The 16,389-nt window shown below is 38.7% G+C and overlaps 1 protein-coding gene across 8 annotated transcripts in view; it reads right to left on the bottom strand.

The window, feature by feature from the left end:
- Positions 1-12,272, bottom strand: part of LOC113444064 (pro-neuregulin-1, membrane-bound isoform) — a 160,805-nt gene extending 148,533 nt beyond the window's left edge. For 2 of the 8 annotated variants that reach the window (XM_087926424.1, XM_026712616.2), the window contains exon 1: positions 11,742-12,219. In XM_087926424.1, coding sequence (XP_087782550.1) covers positions 11,742-11,904 — 163 coding nt within the window. In that variant the 5' untranslated portion in view covers positions 11,905-12,219. Of the gene's footprint in view, positions 1-11,741 lie in introns of all 8 variants that reach the window. The other 6 variants (XM_026712620.2, XM_026712619.2, XM_087926427.1 and 3 more) reach the window with 5 other exon arrangements.
- Between the last annotated feature and the right edge of the window lie 4,117 nt (positions 12,273-16,389).

A 16,389-nucleotide genomic window follows, 5' to 3' on the forward strand; every position in this document is an offset into this window, starting at 1 on the left:
CATTAGGCCAAAAGTATGATTGTTCTTGAACATTCTCTTCATTGCTCCAGTGTCCAAAGGTGCCTGAGTTTTCAGAAGATGTACCAACAATTGGGCAGATTGAGACATAGTTAACATATAGATAACCAAAATCTTAAAGTGTGTGTTATTGTGCTGTAATATATTTGATGCTAACATCACCTATCTCCATGTCAGATTCTTCTGAATGTAATTTTATCACCCTCCAAGAATATCAACAGGCTACTGAAATAGGATATCCAAGTACAATACCTCTGATATATGGCATTAATCCAGTCTGCAATCCAACCAAATACATTAATCCAACCCAAATACATATGGGTTGGGCCCAAATGTAATGAAAAAAAAAACTTTTCAATGGGTTCTTAATAATTATCAGCCTATTGCTAATATCCCACTCTTAGAAAAGAAGCCTAACTGTGTGATGTCTGAACAGCTTCAGATGTAGATGTAGATGAATTATAGGACTGGATTATTTCCAATCATACCTGTGTGCCCATGTGAAATGAATATGATTAGGTGATCACACCTTAGCTACTGAACTATGGTGTGCCAGTATCAGCTTTTCAACATCCACATGAAGCCATAGAAGCCACCTTCAGGAGATTTTGAGTGGAATTTCATCATTCAATATGGTTAACTTTCTTTTTTTAAAAATAAAGTTTTATTTGGGTTTTCACACATACAAAATACAAGTAAAACATCTTTTTTGAAAATAGCATGGTCCCGGGTTGAACTTCTTTATACAGACACAAAACTCAATTTCATGCTCCTTTTTGTATTCTATTCCATAGCTTATACTATTTTACATTTTCTATATAGTTTTTCCCCTCTTTTAATTTTCTCAATTTTATTTTGATTATCTCATCTCAATTCAAATCATTATATTTATACTTTTGTCTGTTCTGTTTCAATTTCATATGACCTTTTCTCATTAAATAAATTTTCTCCTGTAGTTACTAATTGGAGTATGACACCTTTATATCTTTTAATTACATCCATTCAACTCTTATTTAAACTTCAATATATACCTTAAGTTTATGACCTTCAATATAATACATAATACATAACTTCCAATTGAATTCTGCTTGGTACATTCTTATAATACACACTATATTCTTTAAAAAAAAAGAAATATTGTATATATATGTAATTATAAACTCTCATTCCATTCCAGTTCAGTTCTAACATTAATAATCATTAAAATCTTAACATCTTTAACACTTCTTTTCAATTAAATATCATACTTCCTTAAAAACACATATAATCTCCATAATTAATTTTTCCCTTATTTCTCTTCACATGTGTTTTATAAATCATTAAATATACCTTTTGTTACATTTATTTATTAACAAGCATTCCACCGAATTACGATAGCGATTTTATCAGACATTTTAATCATACATTGTTTCATATTTTTAAAAATTATTTCTGCTTCTAATATAACCATACTATCTTATGTACCTTTGCAGAATCCCCTTTTCCATTGTTTTCACCCATTATCTCTAAATAGGCCTTGTTTCTCTATTTTGCTTCTGTCCTTTAAAACTTCTTTTCCATTCTTTCTTCCCTCTCATCTTCTCCCTCCCCCTTTTACTCCCTTGTCACTTTAGTTCTAATTCTCTCTTCTGCATTTCCCTCTTCTGTTGCTTTCTGATTTTATACTAATTTTTCACTCTATTTTTTTTTTTTTGGAGTTGTTTTTCCCAATCTTAAACTTTCCATTCTCTTTCCCCCCTTTCCTTTTTTCCCCCCATCTAAGATTACTTGTTCATTAAAGATGGCTTCTTCTTTGTCGCAATCTTCTTGTTCTGCAGGCATTTCTTGTTGTTTCTCATAATTCCAAATCTCCATTTCTAAAAACTGAAATACGAAGTCAAAAGAACCACTCCATTCTTGTGCATCTTGTTTGTACTTTTTAAGTTCCATTTTCAGTTCTTCTAAAAGTGAAGCCATTTTAAACAGTTTTAAACAACCACCTGATTGATTTTAGTCATTCAAAACAATAACCAAGAATCCAGAAATCATCAAGTAATCCAGATAGTCCCGAGTTATATCTTCTTATTTCTTTTTTGACTTTCTCTTCCGGGGTTTTTTGTTGCGATATTTCAGTTAGAATATATCTTTTGGAAGTCTTGTTGAGATTTTGCTGTAAGTTCTTTTTTAATTCCAGGAAGTCTCCTCCCTTCCAGATCCTACCTTTTTATTCTATCTCTCTCCTTTCCTGTTTTCAAAAGCTTTTAATTATCCAGAAATCTTTATTATCCCTTTGACTTTTTATTTTCAGCATTAAATGCCTATTGATGTCAAAGTGGATTTTTTTTCCCAATTTCTTGCATAAGTCTCTTAGCTGTCAGTATAGGAAAAGGAGAAAACCAAATCTTTTCCCTTTTCTCTCTCCTTTGCAGCTTAAAAATCTTCTTAGGGAACAATGTTATGGTTTCAATTCCAGGGTACCTTATTCGTTGCTTTTGCTGTTTGACCCGGTCAACCAAAACTTTCTCTTCTTATCTTCCCCCTGCACATTCTTTTCCGGTCGAGTTCTTCTTTGTGGTGGCCATTTCTGACCACCACTGCAACCACCTTTGGGAAAGGGAGTAATGGCCAACTGGGGAGGAAAGATGCGGCTCTCCTCAACCCTGCTGGCAGTCTCCCCCTTCTTCACCACCTCTACAGGGTGGCTTAGCCCCGAAACCAGCTGGCTCGGGGTGCTCCAGCGGCGAGCACAGATCGAAGCCTCGCAGAGACGAGGTTTCGGTCTGTCGCTGAAGAAGCTGAAACTGGAAGTCCCCATATGGTTAACTTTCTGATAACTTTCTGACCCGGTGGTTTGTTAGTCCAAGGAAATCACAGTTCTCTATGCTCCTAGGGTAACTATCATAGATATCCTTGTTGAATAGGAAGCAGTAATTTATGCTGGCCTCACTGTCACCAGTGCATGACATAGTTAATAGGGAAAACTTAGTTTAGATGTCTAGGTCAACCCTGAAGCTGACCTGACTGAAGCCATCTTGACAGTTTCAGTGTTGCCACACTGGAGCTGAGGGATAGGGTGGGGTGATTTTAGATAGCTGAGATTTTGTAGCCAAAACAAAATACTTTCTCTTGGGAACCAAGGAAATTCTCACACCTAGTTGGTGGAAGGCAGAGTGATGTCAACAGGCAACCAGACAGCACCATGATTGGACCATGCGACTGATTGTTTTGAGAAAGTGACACACTTTTACTTTTAATTAGGTGAAACCAAAGGAACCTTCAGAGTGAGTTTTCACCAGATCTGTGCCAATATGATATATCTAATAAAGTTATTATTTGAGGAATCTACCTACCTCGGAGTTTTGTTTTCTATGGAACCCTGACAAGATTGTCATATGTGTCCTTTTCTTGATGGAGTAAATATATACTTGAAGGTATTCCCAGTTTTACATTTTTTTAATGGAGGCCCAAATAGCTTCTGAACTAAGAAGTATTTTCAAAAGACAGCAATTCCTGGATGGGAATAACTGGTCACTGCAATTTATGCACTGATAACTTAAAAACTGAACTGTTACAAATCACTCTAAATAAGAATGGCTTGTCTATTAGTTTAAGAAGGTACATTAGTCCAAAATACTTTGGCTTAAATTTGTACTACATTTTGATATATGTTTATCAGTTCAATAAATCTGGTAAACGGTTCAGAATTTCAGCTACAAAACTAAATATTCAGAATAATTACCTCAAAAATATTTATGTGCTCAAAAACAAAATTGAGATCAAGTTACAAAACAATTTACTTTGGAACTTTTAATATTATTTTAAATACAATATTTTCTAGAATTATGGCCATTGTAAATCTTAGCTGAATATGTGTTTTAAACTGCTTCACAAATTGTGCAGCCTATTTACACACTTAATGTAGCCATCTGATGATCTCATTTGGCGAAAAGTCAACTTCTATTAATGTTCTCTCCCAGGTTTCACAGTTTCCCCACCACCTGTATTTATAAGCACTAATGCCTCCCACTGCTGAAGACACAATTGTTTTACATTTATAAAACAACCCAAATATAATCCATTTGTTCCGGAACATTTGAAAAGCCACTAAAGTATTAGAGCAAGAATAATATCATCAATGTCCATTTCCAAATTTCTTCATAATGAAGAATGGTATTTATTTTTAATTCACTACTTTTTATCTCTGTATTATTTCAAGTTTGGCTTTGTAAGATCTATTTAAGACTACTTCACAAATAGTCTACCATATAGCAATAGCACTTAGACTTATATGCTGCTTTACAGTGCTTTCCAAATCTCTGAGTGGTTTACAGATTCAGCATAGTGCCCCAACAATCTGGGTCCTCATTTACCAACTTGGAAGAATGGAAGGCTGAGTCAACATTGAGCCTGTCATGATCAAACTGCTAAACTGCAGTTAGTCGGCAGGCAGCAAAATTAGCCTGCAATCCTGCATTTTAAACACTGCATCACCATTGCTCATAAGTATGTAATACTCTTATTTTAAAGCTACTTTTTATACAAGTTGCTATACAAATTGCCATTTCAATTAAAGTTTAAGTCAGAAGATGCAAAACTAATTGGAGTAAAAGATCCCTCCATTCACATCTTAAGATTCTCTTGTAAAAATGGAAAGCTAAAGACAAGAAGCCATTTTTTTTGTAATTGTGCAATTGATACTCAATTACAAAAGGGCTTTTCTCTCTCTATCTTTGATATACAAACCTCCGTTATCTAAAAAAAAAGAACACTTTTTATCAGTAGAACAGCAGAAATATATGCTATGACAGAGATTAGAATATGTATGGAATGTTCAGATTTTTGGTTTGTTAAGCTACATACAGGTAGCCCTTGCCTTATGAACACAAGTGAAATCAGATTTTTTGTTGCTAAGCAAGGTGTTTGCTCAGTGAGATATACCTGGTTTCATGATCTGGGTTTTGTTTTGTTTTTTTGTCACAATTAAACAAATCATGGCCATTAAGCAAATCTGGCTTCCCCCATGGACTTGGAAGCTGTTGGGAAGGTCACAAATGGTGATCAGATGAATCCAGAGCTCTGCATGCTATTGAATATCCAAATAAAGGAAGAATGAAGGAATGAAGGCTTTACCCAGGTCCACCATTACGGTGGAAAAATAGTTTGTCCTGATTGGCTAAACCGTCTGACAGCTCCCTATAAAAGGCAAGCTGTCAGACAGGCTGCTGCTGGGTTGTTGCTGTTACAATAAAGAGGTTGAAGTTGAAGATTAGTGTCTCTCTCTTCAATCAGCCCACAATCAAACACATGCCACTTGCTAAGTGCCTAAATTTTGATTACATCACTGTGAGGATCATGAAATGTCCACTTAGGCCAAGTGTATACACACACACACACACACACACACACACACATTGCTCCAAAGCCTGCACAACCTCTTGTAAGTCAGTACTGTTGTAACTTTGAATGGTTGTTAAAGGAAATGGTTGTAGATCAAGGAGTACCCATACTTTAAGGACCAGTTGAGATTTGAATGGAGGAAACGAAATTAACACAGTGTGCTTACCTACTACACTGTCTTTAAAAGTGCATTTCAGGTCTCTCTTTCATAATATGCCAATTCATCCAAAATGTTATTCAACAGAATGACTTCTCAGAGCACCCTGTTCCACCTCTGAGTTATTTAACAATGGAGCGAAATAGAAAACTTCAGTTGCACAGCACAATTCCTAGAACTAGTAGTCACTGCAATCCACACACCAGTGTTGTAAATGGCCCTATTACATAAAATCCTCCTTCCCTACTGCATGCACTCTTATCTAACATATCAAAAAAATTGCAAGTCCTCACAGTGACATCAGTACAAGTCATGTCAGTGGAACTCAAGCTTCATTAAGCTTAAGATTGTGCCCCTTACCTATCATGACCAAACAATTCCAAGGACTACAAAAATTGTTTTTATTAACCATCAACTTTGATTCATAAGTTAATTTTTTATAGAAGTTGTAAGGGTGGATTCACATGACTAGTTTCTCCGATTGCTTAGTCAGCTGTGAAGAGAAGCGTGTAGAACTCAGTCTTCTTCAAGGCTCTAATGCACAGTTTACTCAGAGAGTCAACATGGTTGTTCAGATGACACCATTTTCATATACTAAATACTGTCGGCAATGGGTTTACCATAAGAGAGAAAATTTTCACGACAAATTCCAATGTTAAGAATTATTCGTTTCTGCTTATTAAGAAAACCTGCTTTTAAGAAACTAAACGTAAATTGAACAAAACAGAATATTAAGGGAAGAAAGTAAACAGGATCATATTGAATACCTTTTTTTTTTTTTTGCAGTACTATACAAAAATAAGATTTCAGCACTATCCCTCTTCTGTGAAAGATGGAAGACTATGTTATCTTCAAACTCTTTCAAGTTTTATCTTATGGAAAAAGTGGCAAGAGGAATATGGAAACTAAGGAATTCTTCTATGCACAGATAAACAAAACAGAAACAATCAACAAACTCTACCATAACTAAATAGTAGCAAATCCAAATTCTATTTGGTTATAATTAGCATAATCTACCATAATTAGATATGGCTGTGACCACAGGTATTTCTTATTTCTGACCAAGAAAAGATCATACCTATAACAAGTTTTGGGAAAGGGTTTGTTAATGAAAAATGTCCATATCCTTGCTGATGTAAACTTTGTACAAATAATGTATTTTCTGCATGGAGAATTTTGGATTAAAAAAGAACATTCTCTTGTATGAAGTCCATCTAAGAAAACATTTTGTACCCAGATGAATACAACAGATACACCATAAAGCTTCAAACACTTGTTAGAGAGAGCTGTCTTGTACTACCTTATATTCTACAATCTGGGCCCTCTGTGTTTGATTTTTCTTGGCAGGTTTATTACAATATCAGACACTGCAAGTGGAGGGCTGCATTTAATGCTACATAATCTTTCCGTCTTTCTCAAAAGGGAAATATTTTTATAGTTAAAACAGACAGAGGACAAAAATCAAGTTAAGCAGCTGAATGCACTTGGCCATGTAAGCGCAGAATAAAAATGAGCATTTCTAAGGAGTTGATGGAACATAGCCCGTGTCAATAGGTTTAAGCTGCCTAGAAAATCATTAACTTTTTTATTTTTATTTTCTTTAAATTGGGATGATTCTACTCACTATATATATGTGCAATTTATCCTAATGAATGCTGACATTATGCAAATGAACAATTACAGTCAAGGCTTGTTATCATAATTATTGTATCAATTCAAACATATTGATATCTGTGTAAGCTTCCTATTAACTTCAATAGGGGAGGTAGGTACACTAATACAGGGGTATTAGCGTACCTGGGGAACCCCGGGTCTGTGGACTGGTGCAGGGCTACGGCATGTCAGAAACTGGGCTGCCCACACAAGCAAAGCCGCATCCACAGGATGCAGGCAGCATGTGAAACCATGCCTACCGCCCTTTGGTCCATGGAAAAACCTCCCTCCATGGAACTAGTCCCTGGTGTCCTAAAGATTGGGGCCGCTACACTAATACACTTCAGTTTTATAAGCTACAACTATTGTGTGCAGTTTCTGTAACTGTAAGAGAGCTGCTTTTCATTCAAAGACTCAACCATTCCCCCACCCACCCACAACAGGTTATCTTCTAGCATATTTGACTAGAAACTTTTCTATTACGCTGGCCTACATTCATCTCAGCAGAATCATATTGCAAAGAATTACCTTCAAAGGTGATTGAAACTCATCTTTACATCAAAGCTCTTAAGTGGAATGTGATTAAATTTGGGAAATTTAGTTACATCTAATTTCACTTGTGACAGCACTGTATTTATATTACTTCCAATTCAAAACATAGTTAATACAAACAGCAACCTTCGCCACTTAAAGATTCAAAACCAATGACTCAAGTTAAGATTTGTGAAAAAAGGCAATTCCAGATCGGTCTCATTTGTACGTTTATCTACTAATATTAGAAGTTATTTTCCAGAATTGCTGCTTGGGTATAAGTTTATTGTATTTGACAATTTGATACGAAAAATATTATATTAGAGAAATCTTCTATCTTCCGACTTCTTCATTTCATTATGTAGTTTTAAAAACTACATAATGTGGAACTATCTTAGTTCTGAAGGTAAAAAGTTACTTCCATAGTATCCCAGTTGATATCATCTCATTATGTTCTTGCATTTTAGGAAACAAAACAAAATAAACCATGATGGTAGGACTTCCAGTCTAGACAAACATGTTCGGCTTCAGAAGTTTATTTCTGTAGGAAAAATATTTATTATAACAGCAGTTCTTTCAAAGATATCTTTTACTATCAGCAGAAACTGGGAGCACAGTCTCAATAAATCAACAAGAAATACATTCTGCCAGACCCCCTCTGTCACCATTTAATACTAAAAATCAGTAAATACCATTAAATTAAATTAAATTACAGGTATAACTTGGTTTCAGATGATGCTCCCCATGGAATTTCTTAATGCTTAGGAACAATGACATTTTGATTTGTTTTTAATTATGGCAGAATTAAGCCATTAATACTGTTTGAGAAAACAACAGGGGAGGGCAGCATTTTACAAGATTATCTTATAGCATTATCTGTTCTTGCTTCTGAACAAAAAAAAATGTAAAAAAGCATTGTTTACCCCTCACAGTTCTTCAAGGGCCTCATATATAAAATAGGCACATTTATTTACAGCTATCCTGATTACTGATAGAGATACTCATCTTTGGATAGTTTGTTCCAAACCATTCAAAAAACCATTCAATTTGTAGGTAAAGTATGAACAAATATGTTATCATTTCCTATTAAAATGGCAAGCCAATTCCCAGTGTTAATATTTGACTAGTTACAGTGAGATTTGTCTTATTATAGTCTTTTACAGACATTTGCAAGAAAAAACATTTAATAAGTTTTAAGTTTAATTGATGGTTTGGACCAAAACTGGGTTATCTGAAAAAGTTTACGAAGATATCTGTATTCGATGGAAAGCTGATCTCTCCATTTTGCAGTCCCCAGCCTCAACCATTTCGAAGATTTAATGCGGGTTACTATGTGGTGAAAAAGGGTTGCTGGCAACCAGGATTGGATCCTACATTTTAAAAAGGGAAAGTTTCTATTTCACCTACTTCCAAGCAATACTTGAATTCCATTTAAGTTGTTCAGGAATCCTTTTGACCCCATTAATTTTGCAAATATATACATACAGCTGAAAGAAAAACAGTGGTCAACTACTATTCTTCTTTGATGTTCCTTAATTTTGGGGGGGGGATACAACTTATGAAGCTGTCCGTTTCTACATGGAAATTGTTAACTTCTTCACTAGCCACGGATTAATATATAAAACAGGACAATTAATACTTACATGACCTATTTCAAATGCCCAAAGTGAGTTTTCTACAGTATTTCACTGACTCTTACATGGCCTTCCGTGAGAATGACTATTCTCATTCCTACTGTTGTAAATGAAAACATAAGGTCTAAAAAAAGTTTACAAATGTTCACTTAACAGGCACACATTTGGGCAAAAATTTAACTAGAGATTTCCCTGCTCAAATTACTTTAATCAACTTCAGTTTTATAGGTTCAAGATTGCAGATGCTTCTTTCCATTTCAGTCCCATTTAAGTAAATGAAGCTTACTTCTGAATATACACCCAAAGGATTATGCAATATATAATAAAATAAACAATTTGTAACTGATCGTGAGTAATGAAATTAAATGGATTCATGGGTAAATACACCTGCTTGATGTAAGTCACACCGAAATTAATAGGAAAGACTGGCAAAGGAACTATTTGACTGCTTATTTCCAGACTTATGCCTTCTCCAATACTATTCATCTCAGAAGATGTCATGTGCTTATTTCTCCAGATTCTGGAGATTTTGGGAGTCGGCTGCTGAAACTAGTACTGCTTCAGTAGCATGCTCCAGATGTTTAACAGCTGGAACTACTGCTGGAAACATTCCACCAATATAGCATTATTAGTGAGAATCCACTTTTAACATCTAAACACACGACCATTACCAGATACATTGGCAAAACTCTTAAGGTTAATGGATAAGAAAGAGATGTTGATGACTGTAAATTTAAACAACTTTGTAAATTTAGACAAACTTTTATTACTCCCCCAAAAAGAAACAATTGGACATGATTTACACTGTTCTATCTTCTCCTGTCTACAATAGCATGATGTATCTTTCTAAGTAGTAAGACATACAAGAACATCATTTTTTTTTAAAAAATGAAATACATAACCAATTATTCTTATATATGAATATAGTATACAAGATGTCACTTTTAGAATAACTAGAGCAAAACAATCACTTGCTGTATTACATGCAAAAAGTCTTTTATTCGACTTTTAAGACCATACTTGTCTGTGGTTATGAGAATGTAAACTTGAACCCAAAACATGCATCAAAAGGCATTTTCCATTATATGTATTGATGCTCACTACTCTCATAAACACAATTCATTCTACCCATGTTCATGAGTGCAGAGATTAACTAAGTCTGTATACTCATACTCACTGCTATAAACTTGCTATACTTCACGAAGTGGAATTTATGCAAGTTGGAGAAAAAGCATCATGGAGTAAAAATTATCAAGCATGGAAGATTTAAGATATAAAACCCAATGTATTACAAACTTTGTGGGTCATTTGGGGCAGACCTTCCTCAAAGAGTTGTCATGCAGGCAAAACAGATTACAAGCACGATAAAAACCACCTCATCATTATTAACTGTGAGAACAGTAGGAAGGCTAAAAAGAATACAGTATTATGGACGACTATGCCTGCCAGGAATTCAAGCAATGCTGAAGGATAAATAGTCTTTGCACCTTTCTCCAGAGCAATTCTAGGTATGTTTCATCTCAGGTAAATTATTCTGGGAGCAGCTGGACTGAGTCTTGAGGAAACTAGTTCAGGGCTTTCCAAGTAGGAAAGAAGAAGACTAAGTCCTTTCAGGGGGGCATGGCCGAAAAGAGAGCGAGAGCGAGAGAGGTCGTTTCTTCAGATCTGATCTCATCTAACCAAGAACCTGCACACGACCACTTCCCCAAGCAGCAGCTTATCGCGTCAGGCACGCGAGGGCTTGCTCTCACCCTGCCTGTACCGTCCGGCCAAGCGGTGGAGGAGAATTGCGCCACTCCTTTGGGTTCCCAGGATTACTGATCAGGTGTGTGCGTGCGTGTTTCTCTCTCTCTCTCTCTCTCTCCCCCCTCTCCCCATTTCGCAAGTCAAAACAAGCGAGCGCTCGACTTAGCGGCTATGAACGCAAACTGTCGTAAGCCGTTACGCGGGGAGCGGCTATCTGGAAGCTCCAAAGCTTAGGGCGGAAGGGGCACAAGAGGAGCGCGTGCTGGACCTTCTCCGGGGCTAAGCGGCTCTCCGGGCTTGAGGCGAAAGTCGCCCGCCCGCCAGCCGCTCGGCTGGAGTTGGGGGGAACGAGGCGGGAGAATCAACGCGCGGCCACTCTTCTTTCGCGCCTAACACACACACACACGCGCGCGCGCGCACGCCCCCCTACACACACACACACACACACACACACACACACGTGCCTCCAAACTGGCGAGGGAACGGGGAGGGGGTTTTTCCAAGCGAGCCGCCCACCTGCGTCCTGCCAAAGAGACCCTGCACTTCGACGCCGCGCTCAGGCGCGCGCCCTCTCGCTTTCATCCTTGAAATACTGAGGAGGGTGGGGGGGAAGGACGGGGACTTACCTGGCCCACTCTCCTCCCGAGGGGGCCCTCTTCTGCCGGGGCCCCCTTTGCCTTTCCGCGTTTTCCGCTTCTTCTCCGGACCCTCCAACGGTGCGGAGGAGGAGGCGGCGGCAACGCCGTCTGCCCCCTGCTCCTGGGTGGCTGCCCTCCGCGATTCCTTCATGTCCAGCGGTGGTGGCGCCCCTCAATCTCCAATGTTTTCCCCCCACAGACTCACAGAACGGGCAACGCGAGGGAGGGAGCGAGGCAACGGCCGGAGCAGAGCTGAGAGAAAAGTTTCGTCTCCTCTCTCTCTCTCTCTCTCTCTCTCTCTGCCTGTTCTGTTTTCCTCCCCTCCGCTCTTCGCACAGCTGCCTTCAGCGCCCGCTGCTCTCCCTCGGTCCTCCTGGCTCCATCTGCTGCAGCCTCGGAGAGCGCGAGCAAGAGAGAACTCGGGGCAGGGAATTTCTGCCAGGTTCTTTCCCCCCCCCTCACACACCCCCGTCCGCCCAGGAAAGGTGTAAGTCCGTCCCCGGCACCCTCACACACGCAGGCACACCGCTTGCCGGGGGACGGGAGGAGCCTAGGCAACCCCCCGGGGCACGAGGGTGTGGGAATGTGGGCGGGTGGGGCGGAGCAGCGGCGAGGGAATCGCTAATCGAGCCGGAGAGAAGCTAACAGAGGCCGCCTCTGCAAGGAGAGAGAGGACTGGACGCCTGTCCGTCCGTCCGTTCGTTCTCGGGACGGGACGGGGGTTTCTCCCTCCAAACTTCCCCCTGAGAATAGGTGGAAGGATCCTTTTGCAGGATCCAAACTGAATCGGTCACCCGGACCTGAAGTTTGATCTTCCGAGCTTTCGGGTTCGTGCTGGAGCTCATCTTCTGGATCCCAAGGGATCCATTATCCAACAACAGAGCCTTCATCCAACAGGATAATGTTGCAGGATCCCATCTGGGTCCCGGGGAACCGACCCAGATGGGATCCCACAACGTTAACCTGGGACACGTGTTCGTCATAGGTGGGTTTGGGTTTTTTTTGGCTCAGGTCCTACGTCCACTTTTGCCCGAGCCAAGGATAGTGGCGATGTTTTGTCAGACTGACTGACAACAAACGAGGGAACAAAACAGAGAGGGATCTCTGTCGTGGAGCTTTCATCTTCCCGAAAGGCATCATTGGAAAAGAGGCCAGCGTTCCTGCAACCTTAAAAGGGTTAAAAAAAAGAGAGATTTTCAGCTCTCTGGGTTGGCCCCTGACTGATACATTTGCTGCAGTTCCTTCTACACAGACCTGTATGAGTAAAAGCACACAAGTGCTTGTGGGGCACACAAGTGCTAAAACAAAATTAAAGTACAAGAATGAGGTTTAGGAGAGAAGTGTCCTAGATATCCACCCTAACCTCCCAGGTTCTCTTGAAGTTATCTCAACTAGGCTGAGAAACGAGGAAGAGGATCCTTTCTTTTAAAGTTTGGTCACTGGCAATGACAGCACCCTATCCAGATGCTTATTCCCCATAGCTGATCCAGAAGATCCTGCCTCCTCTCTTCTTGGGACCAGAAAATGAGATTTGGCAAAGTATAGCACCTGGCATCCCTTTTTCCTCTTAGGTCAGCAGTTCAGATGATTTCATCCTCGATCAATACACAGAATTGGAATAACAAGATTAACTCTCCCGTTTACACTGGGAAGTCTAAAGGGTTTAACTTATGAAAGGTGGCTCAAAAACTTCCTTTGTTTTGAAACTCAGCTTTTCCCCAAAGGGCATTGGTAATCTGGCATTTTACTATCTCTTAAATTCTGTCTTTCTGGAAACAATGCCATCTAGCACAACAGGAGCAAAGGGAAGGCACAAAAGTTCAGTATTTTATAAGATTATGTTTAAATGTTCCAATGTGTGCATAATACTATCTCTTCCATACCTGTACCTACCCTTGTTTTGGACATTTTCATATCCTCTACAGACATCATCTATCTCCACATTTATGGCTTAGAATGTTATTATTTACCCAGTTAATAAAAAATGTACAATCCTTACAGTATTTTGAAAGAGTTCCCACTTTTCCTTTTGAATACTTTGATCCATGGCCATTCAGCTAATATATGTACTGTATGTATGTACATTTGGGAGAAGTCTGATACTAACAGCTAATCCTTTGTTAATATAAATCATTTTAGGTTTTATAATAGTGTCTGAGCTTGAAATAAGGGCAATATGCACATCTGTTTACTCATACAATATTCAGCCTATTTACTCACATAAATGTGTGTGCATATATACACACACATAGACACACATGCATACATATGCACACACAGAGAACGTGTATTATATATATTGCTTTCTCCTTTTTTCTAGTAATTTGTATATTGTAGAAATAAAAATATATAAAATATTTTTGCTGCCAACAAAAGACAAGAAAGTTAATTGCATGAAAGAGCCCATGTAGTTAGCTTATATTTTGGTGTGTTCTTCAAACCCAGGCAATTGGGTTAATGTAATAAACCATGATTCAGTTAACCTTGGTTTTGTATGTTTTGCAAACACAATGCCTCTTCACCTGAATAATTAAAAGTGAAAGAATTCCATAGCTCTTTTTAAAAAAGTGGCTTTCAAAATCTGAATGTACTTGTAAAGAGTCAAATTATTCCAAGCTCATATGAAAAAATGTGTGAGTTGTATATAATAAATCACAATTGTCTGGATCATATAGTAAGTTAAGCCATAACTATGGCTTACAAATCATAATGGTCATATTCAAGAAACATAAATTAATACAACTCATACTGCATAGTTATCATATCATCATAGCACAAGCCAGATGATAATGAGAGGGCAACAATCTAGTGTTCAACCAGATTTCTGTTGCCAAGATATGATAGTTGCAAATACCATGGCTTTAGTAGAAAGAGGAAAAGCTTTACAGAATTCTACTCTATAAAAAAAAAAGTTGTGATGGAAAGGTTATTTGAGGTATTTTGAATCTATCTTCCGGTGCATATACTTTTACAATCCTAGTTTCTAGCTGAAAACTATGGTTTAGCAAACTTTCCAACCCAGCAAGAAGAAGAGAGATTTATAGGGCAGATAGATAGGAACAAGCCTGTGTTCGTCTGTGGTCTCCAAGATTGCTGTGTCTGACATGATCCCAAGATGTATTTAATCTGTGTTGATAAAACAGAATAAAGGGAAAGTATAATTAGAAATTAATTGATGTGATGAAAATTCCTTATTATGGGGAATTGGGAAGTGCCAGATACACTGAATCTTTGGGATATGCTGCCATTTGGAAAAAAATATTATCAGATGATATTAGTTAAATCCTACTATATATTGCAAAAGGCACATCCATACTTGTCATTTAAGCTGCTCCTGTCTTCTGCTTATGCTGGCTTCATTTTCAGCCAGCATAAAAATGCCTGTCTGGTCTGAGATATTTTGGCAGTCTGGACAGAAGTTACTGCGCTCATTGGATAATTCCCCTTCTCCCATCTTTCTATTCAGTGGTGTGTTTAAAAAATGTTTACCACCGGTTCAGTGGGTGTGGCTTGGTGGGTGTGCTTTGCATGCACATACACACTTTGCGTGCGCATGCATGCCAAACACACACTTTGTGCAGGCACAGAGGTGGTTTTGACTAACCTGCAATCCTGCACTCCTCCTGTTGCTTCAGCAGCTGCCACGTGGCAATCTGCAGTGCCGCGCAAAGCAGCTGCATTTCAAAAGTAGGACATAAAGGTAAGTATGGGAGCCTGGGCAGGCGGGCAGGCCCAACAGCAGAGCTTTGGAGAGAACCGGGCCAAACCCGTAGAATACCACCGCTGTTTCTATCCCAGGAAAGCGATGGTGAATTTCCTCTGGGTGGGTCTTCCTCATCATATAAAGGTAGTCCTTGACTTACGACCACATCTGAGCCCCAAATTTCTGTTGCTAAGCGAGACAGTTGTTAAGTGAGTTTTGCCTCGTTTTACAACCTTTCTTGCCAATCACTGCAAGTTCTTAAGTTAGTAACCCAGTTGTTCAGTGAATCTGGCTTCCCTGTTGACTTTGCTGGCCAGAAGGATGCAAAAGATAATAAAAAGACTCCAGGACACTGCAACCGTCATATATATGAATCAGTTGTCAAGTGTCCGAATTTTCCTCAAGTGAGCATGGGGATGCTGCAATGGTCATAAGTGTGAAAAATGATCATGTCACTCTTTTCAGTACCGTTGTAACTTTGAATGGTCACTAAATGAACTGTTGTAAGTCGAGGAATACCTGTATACATATATCTGTCTTATTTGCACAGACATCCCCCACCTAAACACATATAAAAGTCACAGTATCAACATGCATATACACGGAGATAAAACTGCATTATTATTACTATGACTGCGTTTGATTTTTCACCCATTTTTCAATGAGACTGCAATATATAGCGAAGTCAGTATAACACCGGCCCTGTTGGTAAAAGGTTGCTAGTTTAAAATTCAGCAGATTTCTTAAAATACTATTTGTCTTTCTGAGCATCCTGTTTCTCCTTTGATTGATTGATTGATTGCTTTTTAATGAGGGTGGTTCAGCTACTATTTCTCCAGCCACCTGAGATAGAAGGGTTGGGCCCTTCCAGTCGCTTTGAGTGTCAGCTGGGGATTAATACAGATGTTGTTCTTGTTCGCAGTCCTCCAGAAT

Source organism: Pseudonaja textilis, chromosome 2 (genome assembly GCF_049901715.1).
Source record: "Pseudonaja textilis isolate UNSWEBS1 chromosome 2, rPseTex1.2, whole genome shotgun sequence".
NCBI classification, from domain to species: domain Eukaryota; kingdom Metazoa; phylum Chordata; class Lepidosauria; order Squamata; family Elapidae; genus Pseudonaja; species Pseudonaja textilis.